Consider the following 16,070-nt stretch of genomic DNA (forward strand, 5'->3'; position numbering starts at 1 on the left):
TGTTTGTTTGAATGAACTCAACCATAACTTTATGGTCGGCGATTACAATAGCCACGGCCTCAACCTATTTAGGTAAATAGTCCACAGCGACATGAATATACTCATAACCACTAGAAGAAGGAAAAAGACCCATGAAATCTATGCCCTATACATCAAAGACCTCTATAATTAAAATAGGATTTAAAGGCATCATGTTTTTCCTAGAAATTGACTCCAACTTTTGACATCGCTCACATAACCTACAAAACTCATACGAATCCCGAAATAGAGAAGGCCTTCAAGGACTTTAGAAGTTGTTCCCCCACAAGCAAGAGTCTGGCAGAAGGTAAGAATGCTATGAAACTCACTTTCAGGAACGCATCTATGAATTATTTGGTCAAGGAAATATTTGAATAATTGAGGATCTTCCCAGAAGTACATTCGAACTTGAGAGAAAAAACGGTTATTTTCTTACTTTGACCAATGAGAAGGAATTTTGCTTCTTGAGAGGTAGTTCACAATATTAGCATACCAAGGCAAATTCCCTTGAGAAACCTCAAACAGTTGCTCATCTAGAAAAGAATCATGAACTGGAAGTGAGATTGAGGTATTCTCAATGAGAATTCTAGAAAGATGGTCAACCACCACATTTTTTAAACCTTTCTTATCCCGGATTTCATAATCAAACTCTTAGAGTAAGAGTTTGATCAACCGGGGTTTGGTTTCTTTCTTTGATAATAAATGCCTCAAAGCAGCATGATCAAAGTAAACCACTACTTTAGATCCCAAAAGGTATCAAAATTTATCTAAGGCAAAGACAACGGCAAGCAACTCTTTCTCAGTTGTGGTGTAATTTAGTCGTGCATTTGAAAGAGTTTTGCTTGCATAGTAGATAATATAAGGAAGTTTGTTTACCCATTATCCCAGGACTATATTCGTAGCATAATCAGACATGTCACACATGATTTCGAAAGGAAGAGCCCGGAGGCTTCATGATGGGAGCAAAGGAAAGAAGAGGGTGAAGCTTTTCAAATACTTCTAGGCATGATTCATTAAAGTTAAATAGAGTATCATTTGCAAGAAGATTACATAAAGGATATGATATTTTGTTGAAATCTTTGATGAAGCATCGATATAACCCGGCGTGCCCAAGAAATGAAGAAACTCCCCTTACGGATGTAGGGAGAGGAAGATTAGAGATCAATTATACTTTGGCTTTATCAACTTATATACATCTCTTAGAAACAATATACCCTAGAAAAATGCTCTCTTGAACCATAAAATGACTCTTTTCCACTATGAATCAAATTGGTATCCATACAACGCTGAAGCATAAGTGAAAGATTATGGAGATAGTTTTCAAAAGTGGATCCAAAAATAGAGAAGTCATCCATAAAGATTTCAAGAAAAATTTTTACCATGACCGAGAAAATAGACATCATACACCTCTGGAAAGTAGTAGGGGCATTGCATAATCTGAAAAGCCTCCGTCTATAAGAAAAAGTACCGAATGGACAGGTGATAGTAGTTTCCTCTTGGTCTTTTAGATCAATGGTCACTTGATTATAGTTGGAATAACCATCTAAGAAGCAATAAAATCTATAGCCAGCCAACCGTTCTAGGATTTGATTAATGAATGGTAATGGAAAGTGATCTTTCCAAGTAGCGGAGTTGAGTCTTTGATAATCAATACACACAATCCAACCAATAGTGGTGCGTTGTGGAACTAATTCACCCTCAGAATTCTCAACTACAGTAATACCAAACTTTTTAGGTACCACTTGTGTGGGGCTCACCCACTTGCTATCAGAGATGGGCTAAATGATTCCCGTATCTAGTAATTTTACCACTTCCTTCATCACTACCTCATTCATATTTGGATTCAATCTTCTTTGGAGTTCTCGAGAGGGTCAGAAACCATCCTCCAAATAAATCTGATGCATGCAAATTATGAGATTGATTTCTTTTAAATTAGCCACACTCCACTCAATAGCCTTCTTATTTTGTTGAAGAACTTTTAAGAGACCGATTTCTTGGGAACTTATGAGATTGGAAGCAATGATCAATGGTAGGGTGTCATTTAAACCCAAGAAAGCGTACTTAAGTCTGTCCTGAAGTGGCTTAAACTCAAGTTTGGGTGGAGACTCGAGAAAAGGAATTTGAGGAGTGTTAGAAAGAGGTGGACGAGGCTTAGTTCTAGACTTCCATGAAGGAAAATCTATGGTAGGAGTTTCATTGAGCAAAGAATTTACCTCAGAGACTGAAGACTCGATATTGATGTTCTCAGAATTGAAGTGAGCTAGGAAAGCTTTTAAAGGATCCTTGGTCAACATAGTTGGGAGTAAATTCTCAACCAACTCATCAATAACATCAAGAAGAATCATTCACTATCATCGTAGGGATGATAAATGGCATTGAAGACCAACAGGCCTGTGGCCTAGCGATACAAAGCTCCTACTTCCCAAAGGGAGGTCAGGGGTTCAAACCTCAGTGGAGGCAGTGTGTGTGAGTTTCCCAACTAGGAAAAAAGATAAATGGCATTGAAGATGTTTAGGTTAACTTTCATATTCCAAAAGATATATCCATGACTCTCATATTCCCAAAAGATATATCAATTGCCTCAAAAAAAATCAATGTATTCCTTTTATTTGATTCTTCATCAATTTTCTTATCATCCGAATCATAAAAACTAACCTTGTTCAATGTCCCAAATTTGATAGATTCTCCTACACAAAAACAAGAATTATTAGCAGTATCATTATCCACATGAGCAAGAAAAGCACTATCAGCATCTTTCTTATCTTTGAATTTAGAATAATCTCCTTTACTAAAATTTTTATTCTTTTTTATGTTCAAGGAGTCTTCCACATCTTTTAGATAAACGAGAAAGTTCCTCATCAGAATTTAAACCATCAAAAATAATATCCAATTCACCGTTATTCATAGGTTTTTCCATCATAAATAAAAAAAAAAAAAAAAAATCCACAAAGATCAACTCAATATGTAGAGGATGGCTCTAATACCACATGTGAGTTGTACGCAGCGAAATGGTTATGGAATATAATATGGATAAATAACCTAGAAGGGTGGTGAATAGATTCAACTTATTGTTTTATCCAATTTTTACTTATTTTGATTTTACCAAAATAAAACTAAAATCAAACCCACAAAGCAAAAATAATGTGCAAGTAAAGTAAATAAAGTTTGAGAGATGACACCAGGATTTTTAGCGATGAAACCCCAATTGGTAGAATAGAACAATTGTTGTGGAAAAAATCTCGTGAACTGTGCAATTCAGAGCAAAATGATCCACTATATTTGAAGCAAAATACACTGAACTTTGACTGAGGCTCACACCCTATCGTTCTACCAAAAACCAATCGCTGACAATCCTGACTTTACGACTCCCCCGTCCAATAGCTATCGACCTCAAGCTTACTCTTGATCTCTGTTGAAGAGTTGCAAGTAGATCAAACAATACTCCAAGAATACTTTGACCCCTTCAAGTATGATCGCTTCACCCCTTTTCTTCAAGATCTGAATTTGATAAAGAATGAATGAATTTTGTTTTTCAGAATTTCTGAATCTTCAATTATGCTCCAATTCCGATGAGATAGAGATCATCACTCCTAAATCACTCTTGTGTTTATGTGTATGCTTTCAAAAATAAGATTAGAAAAATCAGATTGATTTTTTGAATAAAAATATCTCTCAAAGATGGCTCTCAATTAGATCTGAATTTTGTATGCAAAAAGTCGTGAAATTCTAATTAAGAAAACATGTTTTTATACACTTTTGAAAACCTAATTGTACTTGGAAAATAAGTCAATTTCATGCATAACCATTATGATAAAAGTTTATGCAAAATAGGAAGCCAAAACAGACAAGGAAACAGAGTTTCCAAAAAGGTTTGAAGGACTTGAACCGGTTCAGGAATTCTTGAACCGGTTCAAATAAGCCAGAAGCTAAAAATAAAATTCAGCTTTACACTTGGACCTGCTCCAAGAAAATTAAACCAGTTTAAGTTGGTCAGAATGTAAAACTTCCCATAAGCCTAATTTTGAACTTCCAAAACTTCCTAAGTGTTCTCACACACTCACATACCTTTCTAAAGCATTGTTCTCATTATCCTAAACACTTGAACTTCTTCAAATTCGCTTCCGATCTTCAATCTTGAAAATTTTTAACCGAAATATTATAACTCGATCGGACTTGTTTTGACAACGAAATTAACCAATTACAAAATATGTATTTTTCACAGTCTTTCCAATATATATATATATATATATATCTCACAATCTCCCCCTTTGGTAATTTCATGACAAAACCCTAAAATTATTATGTAATCTACTCAAGCAGAAAAAGCAAATTACAATGATTGTAAAATAAAAAAAAATAAAAATAAAAAATAAAAAAACCAAAATTAGCATAACTCTTCTTGAACCACATGAAGCTTCATCACTTGTAGTTTTCTTCCCCTATAATTTGCACATCAACTCAACAAAACGACCCATAAAACTTACTCAATAAATAATAAACAATAAACATATATCAATATGTGAATATCAATATATATAGATGTCTCTTCCTAAATTCTATAAACTCTCCCCCTGAAATATGCACACTCTCCCCCTTTTTATTGCAAATTTAAAATAAAGCTTAACAAGGAAGAAAAATAAATAATGTGGGAGAATTAACAAAACGAGATATCAAAACTATCATCCATGCATAAGAGATAGCAATAAGCACAACAACATGATGATATATAGTAACAATGAAACAAAAGAGAAATATCCAAGATAACACTTGTTCGATCCACAAGATAAATAAGATCAGTCATGATCAAAATCACATATGATATCTCCATCCAATCAAAAATGAAAATTCCTAATAAAAACTAAAAGGAAATTCTTATTAGATTCAATTTTTCAAATTTTTGTCTTTTTTTCTGATATTTGAACAAAAATTATGAGATAGCAATTTACATGAATTTCAAACATGCATGAGAACCAAAAATTTCAGAAGAATTTAAGAAAATTTAAAAACATGAAATTTTTAGACACCACAAATTATTCAATAAAATCAATTCTCAAGCATGCAATCACGACATGAAAATTTAGAAATTCACCTAGCAAGTTCATATGTGTGTGTGTGCAATCCAACCTCATTAAATTTCAATCAAATCACATTGACCAACTAGCTAAATCATATTGATCGAAAAATATCAAGATAAAATTGTTTTAAGCAAATTTTACTAAACAAAGTGGCTTTCACTTCAAAGAGTAGACAACAAATTCCTTATTTTGACTCATCTCCTCCTTTTTTTTTCACTCAACTAGATCCTCTTCAAAGTCTAGTAGGAGCTTTCAACCTAATCTCAATAGGTAGCATTTTCCATAGTAAAGATTTTCAGCATTCTTTTTATTTTTCTTTTCTTTTCATGCTGAAATTTTTCATTTTTTTTAATTTAAAACACGTTTCTTTTTTTTTTTTAAACAATAACCTTTATAACTTTTATTAGCAATATGACATAGTTAATTTCACAACGATTTTCAACTAAATAAATAAATTGTATTTCAAAATATAGATTACACATCAAGAACATTTCCATCAAATAATCATCTGTCCCCAATTTGCATTAAAAAATAATTAATTCAAGAGAAATAATTATCACCCATGTATTGACAAGAAAAAAATAATCATCACTATCTCAAAAAAAAAAAAAAAAAAAAAAATTAAAAAAAAAAAAATTAAAAAAATTAAAAAAATTAAAAATTAAAAAAATTAAAAATTAAAAAAAAAAAAAAAAAAACCCTAAATCCAAAACTACAAGATATGGTCTAATGGAAACAAGATATTCATCAAAGCATAGTTCATAACCATAAGACCTTTTTAGGATTTACTCTGGCGGTTTTGCACCCAATGACCTACTGGAAACAAATTCCACAACATCAATAGGCACATACAACCTCAAATCCTCTTTCTTCACTCAAGCAACTTTCACCTTCAACTTTTAAAGAGATTTTTTAGGAACATAAAAACATTCTTTTTCTTATGTGAATTCCTTTTACCACGAGAATTTTTAGGTTTATTCTAATTATTTTTCTTTTTAGTATGAAACCTATTTTCTGCAAAAGAATTATAACCATGAAAATCAGAACAAAAATTATTCCTTATCTTTTTATAACAAAGTGGTGACTATGTCCAGTTCTGCCACACTAAGAATAATAAAGCACATTAGACACATTCTTAGCATGCATAGGCTCAACAAAAAGTTTAGGCTTAACAATAAGCACATTCAAGTTCATGGTTTAATAAAAACAGTTTGACCCTCTTTACTGATGAAGCCTCATTAAAACTTAATCCAGTTTTATCACTTACATGCTTACCAACACTAATTATCTTATCAAGCTTAATCCGTCCAGAAGTAAAAGCAATCAATTTTTCTTGTGACTTTTTCAATTCAAGCTCAAGAAAACTAATTAAATTTGGCAATAAAATATTCTTTAACAGAATTAGCTTGACTTACCTCACTCTCAAGAAGTTTTACTTTACCTTGAAGATTCCAAATTTCATCTTTGTTCTCCTTAAGTAATTTTTGTTTTTGCTTATTCTCCTTTTTCGAGGTATTATTCTCCTTTTTCATAAGCTCTAATTCCTCAGACTGCTTCTGACTAGCCTTTAACATTGCCTCAAAAAATTTCAATATATTTCTTTTATTTGACTCTTCATCAATTTTTTTATCATCCGAATCATAAGAACTAACCTTGCTCAATGTCCCAATTTTCGTAGATTCTCCTACAGAAAAAGAAAAATTATTAGCATTATCATTATCCACATGAGCAAGAAAAGCACTAGAAGCATCTTTCTTATTTTTCTTATCTTTGAATTTAGAAGAATCTCATTTACTAAAATTTTTATTCTTTTTATTTTTAAGGAGTCTTCCATATCTTTTAGATAAACGAGAAAGTTCCTCATCAGAGCTTAAACCATCAAAAACAATATCCAATTCACCTTTATTCATAGGATTTTCCATCATAAATTAAAATATATATATATATATATATATATTTTTCAAAAAAGACTTCCAGAAGGATCAACTCAATGTTTAAAAGATGGCTCTGATAGAACTTGTGAGTTATACGCAGCAGAATGGTTGTGGAATATAATATGGATAAATAACTTAGAAAGGTGGTAAATGGATTCAAATTGCTCTTTTATCCAATTTTTACTTATTTTGATTTTACTGAAATAAAACTAAAATCATACCCACAAAGCAAAAATAAAGTAAATAAATCTTGAGAGATGACATTAGGATTTTTAGCGAGGAAACCCCAATTGGTAGAATAGACCAATTGTTATGAGAAAAACTCAGTGGATTGTGCAGTCCAGAGTGAAACGATTCACTATGTTTGAAGTAAAGTACACCAAATTTTTACTCAGGCTCACACCCTATCATTTTACCAAAAATCAATCGCTGACAATCTCTGGCTTTGTGACTCCCCTGTCCAACAGCTCTCGACTTCATGCTTACTTTTGATCTCTATAGAAGAGTTGCAAGTAGATCAAACAATAATCCACGAATGCTTTGACCCTTTCAAAGTGTGATCGCTTCACCCATTTTCTTTAAGATCTAAAGTTGATGAAGAATGAATCAATTTTGCTTTTCCAAATTTTTGAATCTTCACTTATGCTCCAATTCCGATAAGATAGAGATCAACACTCCAAAATCACTCTTGTGTTTATGTGTGTGCTCTCAAAAATAAAATCAGAAAAATCAAATTGATTTTCTGAATAAAAATATCTCTCAAAGATGGCTCTTAATTAAATCTGAATTTTATATGCAAAAAGCCGTGAAATCCTAATTGAGAAAACGTATTTTTATAGACTTTTGAAAACCTAATTATACTTGGAACACAAGTCAATTTTATATATAACCATTATGGTAAAAGTCTATACAAAGTAGGAAGCGAAAACAGACAAGGAAACAGAGTTCCCAAAATAGTTTGAAAGACTTGAACCGATTCAAGAATTCTTGAACCGGTTCAATTAGGTCAAAAGCTAAAAATAAAATTCAGTTTTATTCTTGAACTTGCTCCACAACTTGAACCAGTTCAAGTTGGGCAAAATGTAATACTTCCCAAAACCTTAATTTTGTACCTCCAAAACTTCCCAAGTGTTCTTACACACTCACATACCTTTCTAAAGAATTGTTCTCATCATCCGGAAGTGTATTAAAGTATGAACACTTGAACTTCTTCAAATTTACTTCTGATCTTCAATCTTGAAATTTTTGAACTAAAATATTTTAGCTCGATCAAACTTGTTTTGACAACGAAATTAGCCAATTACAAAATATATATTTTTTACAATCTCCCCAATATATATATATATATATATATATATATATATATATATATATATATATATATATATATCTCACAAAAAGTTCATGCATTTCCTTTTTTTTTTTCTCATTTGTATTAATGTATTAGATATTGTACAATGTATATGTAAATAAAATAATAATGTGTTGTGGTAAGGACTATAATAATAATGAACTTAAATTTCTATATCGCACAATGTTTGAGCTTTTAAAAGTGTATGGTTAAATGTGTCTAAGTTGAAAATTTTATTTGTTTTAATGGAACACATGCTAAAAAAATTTTTTAAACTCTTTATTTTGGAACCAATATACGAGTGTTTTGGAAAAAAATATATATATGGGGGCCACTGCATGTTGATTTATATGTTAGTATATTTATATTGTACAAGAAAATATACAAATTGTAATATTTATACAGTCGCCATTAATTCTTGTTCGTGTTGTTTCTGTAGAACATCTTATATATATAAGCATTGTTGTATATTTATTGGACATAAAAAGCTAAAATGCAGTGGTCATCATACGATATACACCTGACCAAACACACAAATCCTACATTCATGAAAGCCTGTCACAAAGCAGAGCATGCCAGCTTTTCCCACCTCATTAGTGTTACTCGTTTCCTATGATACTATTTATATAGAAAAAAGAATGCACCAAACTGTTGCTCACTGTTATTTATGAAAATTCTATTTTTACTTTCAATCTACTAAAACTAATCTGTACTAATTAGTTATACTGAAACTGATCTGTCAAATTGCTAACACCCAACATCTCCATTCCACCTCTAACATCTCTATGCCTCTTAACAATTTCAGTTGATGTGTTAGGAGTTTTGTTTTAGTGACAAAAATAGCATGGTTTCTTTTTGTTTTTTGTTTTTTTTTTTGAAGTTTTTTGTTTTTGGTTCCAATCTTCTGTAAGAACAGCATATTCTTATCTATATATATATCCCCACATTCTCTTATCATTCTCAATATTCAAATACATCTTTCTTGTAAACCGAATTTCAGTAGTACGTACTACAATCATTGTAAGCATTTTTGGGACCCCTTGTTTCAAGTTTACATCTTTTACATGAGGCCCAGTCATGGCCTAAAGCCAATTTCTGTTTACACTTCTCTTTTCATATTGTTTTTGCTTTTTACTGATTTCATTACATAGTAACAATTGCAATCAATATCAGGCAATTAATCATTCAGTTTCTTATATACCCCGAATAATTACTTTTTAATTTTAGCATAAAATTTTATTAATTTTCCAATATAATTAAAATCTCATTTGAGTAGGAAAGTTGAAAAGACGAGAACTTGATTTGTAGTGAAATCTGATGCATGTGTACTGAAGTGGGATGATCATCTTCCATAATCACTTGAAGTAGTAATAATATATCACAAAGATATGAATAAATGACAAGAGAAATTGCAAAACTTAATTGCTTCATGTATTTTAACTTTATACTCTTACAGTTTTACAGTTGATTCTTTAGAATTACTAATTGTAACTTTGTTTTTGCTTGTATTTTAGGTCTACATTTCGCCAGTGTGTTTGGCCATTTCTAGTAATTTTTTGTACATCATGGTGAGAACTAGCTTCTTGTTTATTTTTCAATTTAAATAATTAGTTTATTTTGCGTTGGTAACTCAAAGATTCATAACAATTCATACTTTTCCGGATACATCCATATATATGTTTTGCAAAATCCATATGATATAGATAAACTTGAAAACTATGCATTAAACTAATTAACCGGCCTTTCCTATTTCTCATGTTTTGCAGGATATCTTTGCTTTTATATTTTTTCTCGGCATAGTTTCGTCCAAGATTGCTTCCTCAAACGCCAATGGAAATGCAGGCACTTTTAATGTCTTAGAGTATGGAGCAATCGGGGATGGCTATAAAGACGATACTCAAGTAAATTTATTTATTTTCATTGTGAGTTTTAGTTCATTTTTTACCTTAAGAAAACTAAATAATTTATACTCCATTTCAGGCATTTCTCAAGGCGTGGAATGCCGCATGTAGCACAACAAATGGAACTCCCAAGTTAGTCGTTCCTAAAAAGAAGACATTTTTGTTAATTCCAGCGATGTTTAGCGGTCCATGCAAGGCTAAGAAAATTGATTTTATGGTAAGGAAAAAATAAATAAAATTATAATCATAATTTAATAGTAATAAAAAAGACATGCTTCAACATCAAATAAGTATGGGTTTTTCTCAAAATTATATCATAATATAATCTTCTTCTTCTTTCCCTTTACCCAAATACTATGTAGATTTCGGGAAAAATTGTGGCACCATCCTCACCATCTGTATGGAAGGGGCGTGATGCGAGTCAATGGCTAGGATTCAGTGGTGTAAGTGGCCTCAATGTCTATGGTTCAGGCACGATTGATGGACAGGGCAAAGGTTGGTGGGATCAATCTTGCAGATATCATCCTGACTTGGTACGTAGATTTTGATAAACATGATAAACATAATTCTATTAGAAATGCTTCTACTTTGGCATCCCTAACTTAATTTTCACATGCTCCAATTTTGCAGCAAGGATGCACTAAACTGGCACCAACTGTAAGTATAAAATGGCCATGAGAAAAAGGGATTGTGTAAAACAGGAAATAGCTTTAAGGTAATGAAGGGTCCTATAAAACTGTCAAAATGAATTAATGGGAGGTAGCATAAAGCTTTTCGCATGCTATGGAAGTGATAAGGTCATATATGTGACTGTACATCTTACGAAAATGAAAATAAATAAATTAATCTGCCACGTCTCTATATGCAATGGAAGCCATCATAAAATACAACTTATGGGATGACTCTCTCTCTCTCTTTTTTTCTTTTTTTTATATGATTATTAATAAAATTAATGTCATTTTGGGTAGGGCTTGTTTTTATATCATTATTAATGAAATTTTTTCATTTTGCATAGACCTTAAAGTTTCTTTCGGCCAACGACATCAGCCTCAGCAACATTGATTTCACTAACAGTCCACAAACTCATGTCCTCGTAATGGGATGCAATAGGATGAGCGTTCAAAATGTGATGATCCAATCTCCTGGAGATAGTCCTAACACTGATGGCATTCACATCCATGCCTCTCATAACATAAGTGTCATTCAGTCCAAAATAGAAAGTGGTATAATTAAAGCCATATATTATCTCTTTCTACTATACATATTTTGGCCTTTAAGTTCCCATCAATTATTCATATATATGATACAAACTGACTGATTAATTGGTTTTGTTCCACTAGGAGATGATTGTATTTCTATTGGAGATTACATTTCTAACCTATACATATCCAATATTGAATGTGGACCTGGTCATGGAATAAGGTAGATTACTTCTCTTTCCTTTCCTGAACTACTTAATTTATATGTAATTACACAAACATGGCAGTCATAAAACATTACTTTGGTGATATGCATGGCCACATGTGTGTGTGTGTGTGTGTGTGTTCATTCAAGTGAAACATCTTTTGCCTTTCTTGCATGAAACAGCATTGGAAGCTTAGGTTTGGGAGGTAATTTTGTACAAGTAGAGAACATTCATGTGAAAAATGTCTCCTTGAAGGGAACTACCAATGGAGCTCGGATCAAAACATATCAGGTATATATATAAAATAACACGATTCATATATATAGCCAAATTTACTTCAACCATCATCCATACATATTTTCATTTTCACTAGCATATACTTCGCTCTTCATTGTGTCACTTCTTACTCATTGTCTATGCATAAATAGGTTGGAAAAGGATACGTCCGAAATGTCACATTTGAGGACATTAAATTTGATTCCGTGGATAACCCAATAATCATTGATCAGAATTACTGCGGAGTTAGGGGTACATGCAAAGAATTGGTAATACCCTATAAAAGAAAATTAGAAAATTTCATCAATTTTCATTTGTTACATGTATGAAACAAAAAGTACTGATCATTCAATTTTCTTGCATTCTTTGTTCAAGCCAACTGGAGTTCACATAAGCGACGTGACCTACAAGGGCTTGTATGGAACATCGACCACCGAAGTAGCTATCAATCTCAACTGCAGCCGATCAGTGTCGTGCACTGGCATATCATTGGAGTCCATAAAACTTACCTCTGCCAAAGCTGGAAAGCAAGCCACTGCGAATTGTGCTAATGCTCGTGGCAAAGAAACAGGAGTGCTACCTGGCCTGTGTCTGAGAAACTGAGTTCATTTATGAAAATGGTTCTGCAAGTTCATATATATATATCCCTATTATTTTCTAGGTGTTGTGAGATTGAATGATATTTTTTTGTACCTGAGCTTATGTAAGGAATTATTGTATGTACCAATTAAAAATCTTGATTGAGTTATAACTTATATGTAATACAAGTAAATAAAATTTCTCTCTACGATGATATGACTCAATGTATCCCAACATTTTAGATGCTTGAAATAAATGAATCCCAACGTTTTACATGCTTTTTCCATTCTTTAACATAGCACATTTAATTTTTTGCATGAAAACTGAATCATCTTTAGTATTTTTTTTTCACTTTAAACATCACTGGCACTTTATATAATTTCGTTTTCATTGTAGACATCCATTAATCAGCTTGAACTAAAAGGATGTACAATGACAATTAAGAAAATGGATTCAAGTTGCTGCAGGTTGATTTATTTGTTATAACAATGTAATTGTTCGTGTTTTTTCTGTAAATCATATCATGTAATATAAGCCTAGTTATATATATATATTTATTGGACATAAAATGCTAAGATGAATACATCCTCCACAAATCAGATGGGATATATATATGATTCTGTCTCTAGTCTCACCGTGGCATATGGAGAAAGCTGAATCTTCTACTTTCGACAATAAGTATTTTTTTTTTTCTCTACCCATAATTGTAGCATTTTTCTGAGTATTTATTTTTCAAAAAATAATATATGAACTTTTCAATTCAGACAATTATTTTGGAAAAACTAAAAATGAAAAGGTCAGAAAAATTTGTCGAACGGAGGTTCGAGGGAGTACATTCACTGAATGAAAATACACCATTATAAATTGTTAAAAAAAAAAAAATTAAAAAAAAAATTATACATTGATGGAACCAATTTTACTAAATAAAATATTCTTATTGAGTGAGTAGAAGAATGAGGTCATATGCTGAGATCAGCCAAGACTATCCAATATTTTGAAAATGAGATGTTTAATATTTTGTATTTAATATGCTGGGACGCGCATACATAATACGTACAATTTGAATGTACCGGATACAATATCCATGCTCGAGACACACCCAAGGTAGTCGGTTGTGAGACTGGATAATATAGCGTTGCTCGTCAACATCTACTTCACCTTCGATTTAAATGTCCACGCGCTTTCAAAGTCAAAGTAGGTGGGCGTCAATAGAGCACGACACAAATTGGGTGGCCTATTTTCACAGACAGCTTTCATAAAAGAAACTACTCCGGTGGACATAAGATAGATCTACATGCAGCAGCACTCTAGATATAGAGAGAGATGGCAAAGAAGATGACCGTTATAGCTATGGTTCTGTTTCTAGTCTCATCGTGGCATATGGAGATAGCTGTCTCTTATACTTTTTTCATCGGTAAGTAATTTTTTCTCAACCCATGAATTAACACATTTTGTTCCGAGTATTTATTTTTCTTCTCAAAGTTTAAATCTTCTAAAAGAACTTCATAATTATTTAGACAAAATGTCTTCATCGAACAAGACCATCACTTTGAAGAGCTCAGATGGCGAGGTCTTCGAAGTGGACGCGGCTGTGGCTGTTAAATCACTTACCATCAAGAGCATGATCGAAGGCGCGGCATCGGATGATGGGGTCTTCCCTCTGAACGTGACCGGCAAAATCTTGGCCAAAGTGATCGTGTACTGCGAGAAGCACGTCGAGGGCGCTCCCATGACTGAGGAGCTCAGGAGCTGGGACACCGAGTTCGTGAATGTGGATGGTCGCACTGTCTTTGATATCTTTCTGGCGGCAAACTATCTGAACATAACGAGTCTGCTGAACCTAACATTCCGTACAAATGGTGGGTTGATAAAAGGAAAGACGAGATCCGCATAACATTCAACATTCATAAAGACTGCACCACTGAGGGAGAGGAAGAGGTTCACCGGGATAATCAGTGGGCGTTGACTGATCGTAAATACAAAAGCAGGGATGCAGCTAGACATACTAAGTGGTCCAAAGTAACATTTTGTATATACACATATAAAAATATTATAATATTTTATTTTTCTTAAGAAAATGTAACTTTTAATAAGGAAAAATTACATATAAATGGAGTCAAAGTTCCATATTTACTTAGAGACTGAATCAAAGTTCCATATTTCTCTAAAATGGATTGCTGAGGTGGCACATGGTTTTTTACCGTTTAAAAAATTGTGGTGCCTAAAATGCCCTTCCCTAACAAAAAAGTAGTACATTCAGTTCAAAAAAGTAGTACCTTCAGTTCAAAAAAGTAGTACCTTCGGAGAAAAAGTAGTACCTTCGCGGTGTTTAAAAAACATGGTACCTGGACGCCAAAAAGTAGTACCTTCAGTTCAAAAAAGTAGTACCTTCGAAGAAAAAGTAGTACCTTCGCGGAAGGGTATTTTAGGCACCATAATTTCTAAACAGTAAAAAACCATGTGCCACCTCAGCAATCCATTTTAGAGAAATATGGAACTTTGACTCAGCCTCTAAGTAAATATGGAACTTTAACTCCATTTATATGTAATTTTTCCTTTTAATAATATATATTATTAGGAGCATGTACGAAGACATCTCCATTGAATCTCATATATCTTTTTATTTAATTTAATTTATATTAAGGGATGCAGCTAAGCATACTAAGTGGTCCAAAGTAACATTTTGTATATAAAAATATGAGTAATACTTGCATCTACGCGGGAAGGATGGATTTCATTCTCTCTGTTGACGTGGCCACACATGTTTAAAATAAAAAATAATAAAATACGGACAATGCTCATTTATTTGGGTTAAACCCGTTTGTCAGTCTCTTCTCTCTCTCTCTCAATTCATAATATCTTCTCTCTCAGGATATGTTTGGATGGGTTGATTTAGAGAGATAGGGAGAGAAAAGAAAATAAAGGATAGGACGTGAGTGTGTTTAGGTGGGTTAAGTGGAGAGAAAAGAAAGGATAGTGAGAGATATCTCCCCCTATCCCTTATTTGGTTTCTCTCCCATTTTGAAAAGATAGGAAAAGAAAGCATCGTGAAGTAAGTGGTATTTTGATAATACCAAAAATAACCTCCACAAATCAATATACAAAAAAATTATTCCATTCAAGTCCTAATTAAAAAAAAAAACTAGAACTGTGATTTATGCAATCATCCATTATTGGAGTGCTGTCACTGCTCTGTTTAAGTTACCTGCTGCTATTATACATGCTATTGAAAAATTAATCAAAAATTTCTTTCGTGGCCACTATATAAAATCCAAAAAAACTCCATTCGTTGTAGTGGAATAGAATAGCTTGTCCAAAGGCTGAGGGGGTTTTTAGTATTAGGAGGGTGGTTGAGATTAGAAATGTTATCCAAAATGGCAAATGGTGTAAACCAAGGTTTAAGGATGAAGAAATAATTTGATATTTGGAATTTAGTTGTTAATATTCTTATTAGACAATGTTTAGATTTGATCAACTACAAGCATGGGAATGCATCTTCCAAGTCTTTCTGGAAGTGTTATAGAAATGAAG

At 32.5% G+C, this 16,070-nt stretch overlaps 1 protein-coding gene and 1 pseudogene across 1 annotated transcript; both read left to right on the forward strand.

The window, feature by feature from the left end:
* Positions 1 to 7,094: 7,094 nt before the first annotated feature.
* Positions 7,095 to 12,563, forward strand: LOC132301513 (polygalacturonase ADPG1-like). The gene is made up of 11 exons (XM_059798761.1): positions 7,095 to 7,112; positions 9,893 to 9,946; positions 10,145 to 10,279; positions 10,359 to 10,496; positions 10,642 to 10,812; positions 10,910 to 10,936; positions 11,295 to 11,502; positions 11,620 to 11,701; positions 11,867 to 11,975; positions 12,113 to 12,229; positions 12,336 to 12,563. Exons 1-11 carry the CDS (start codon positions 7,095 to 7,097, stop codon positions 12,561 to 12,563), a joined length of 1,287 nt encoding a protein of 428 aa, XP_059654744.1.
* A 1,215-nt stretch (positions 12,564 to 13,778) lies between these two features.
* Positions 13,779 to 15,252, forward strand: LOC132298768 (SKP1-like protein 1A; annotated as a pseudogene).
* Positions 15,253 to 16,070: the final 818 nt, after the last annotated feature.

The sequence above is a fragment of the Cornus florida genome, unplaced genomic scaffold (assembly GCF_030987335.1).
Source record: "Cornus florida cultivar Cherokee Brave unplaced genomic scaffold, ASM3098733v1 CherokeeBrave_3.0.0_Hap2_Chr03, whole genome shotgun sequence".
Classification (NCBI taxonomy): domain Eukaryota; kingdom Viridiplantae; phylum Streptophyta; class Magnoliopsida; order Cornales; family Cornaceae; genus Cornus; species Cornus florida.

Coding starts and splice junctions, on each gene's coding strand:
- LOC132301513 (XM_059798761.1), top strand. Junction 10,497..10,641: donor CTAAGAAAATTGATTTTATG/GTAAGGAAAAAA, acceptor AATACTATGTAG/ATTTCGGGAAAAATTGTGGC. Junction 10,937..11,294: donor GCACTAAACTGGCACCAACT/GTAAGTATAAAA, acceptor CATTTTGCATAG/ACCTTAAAGTTTCTTTCGGC.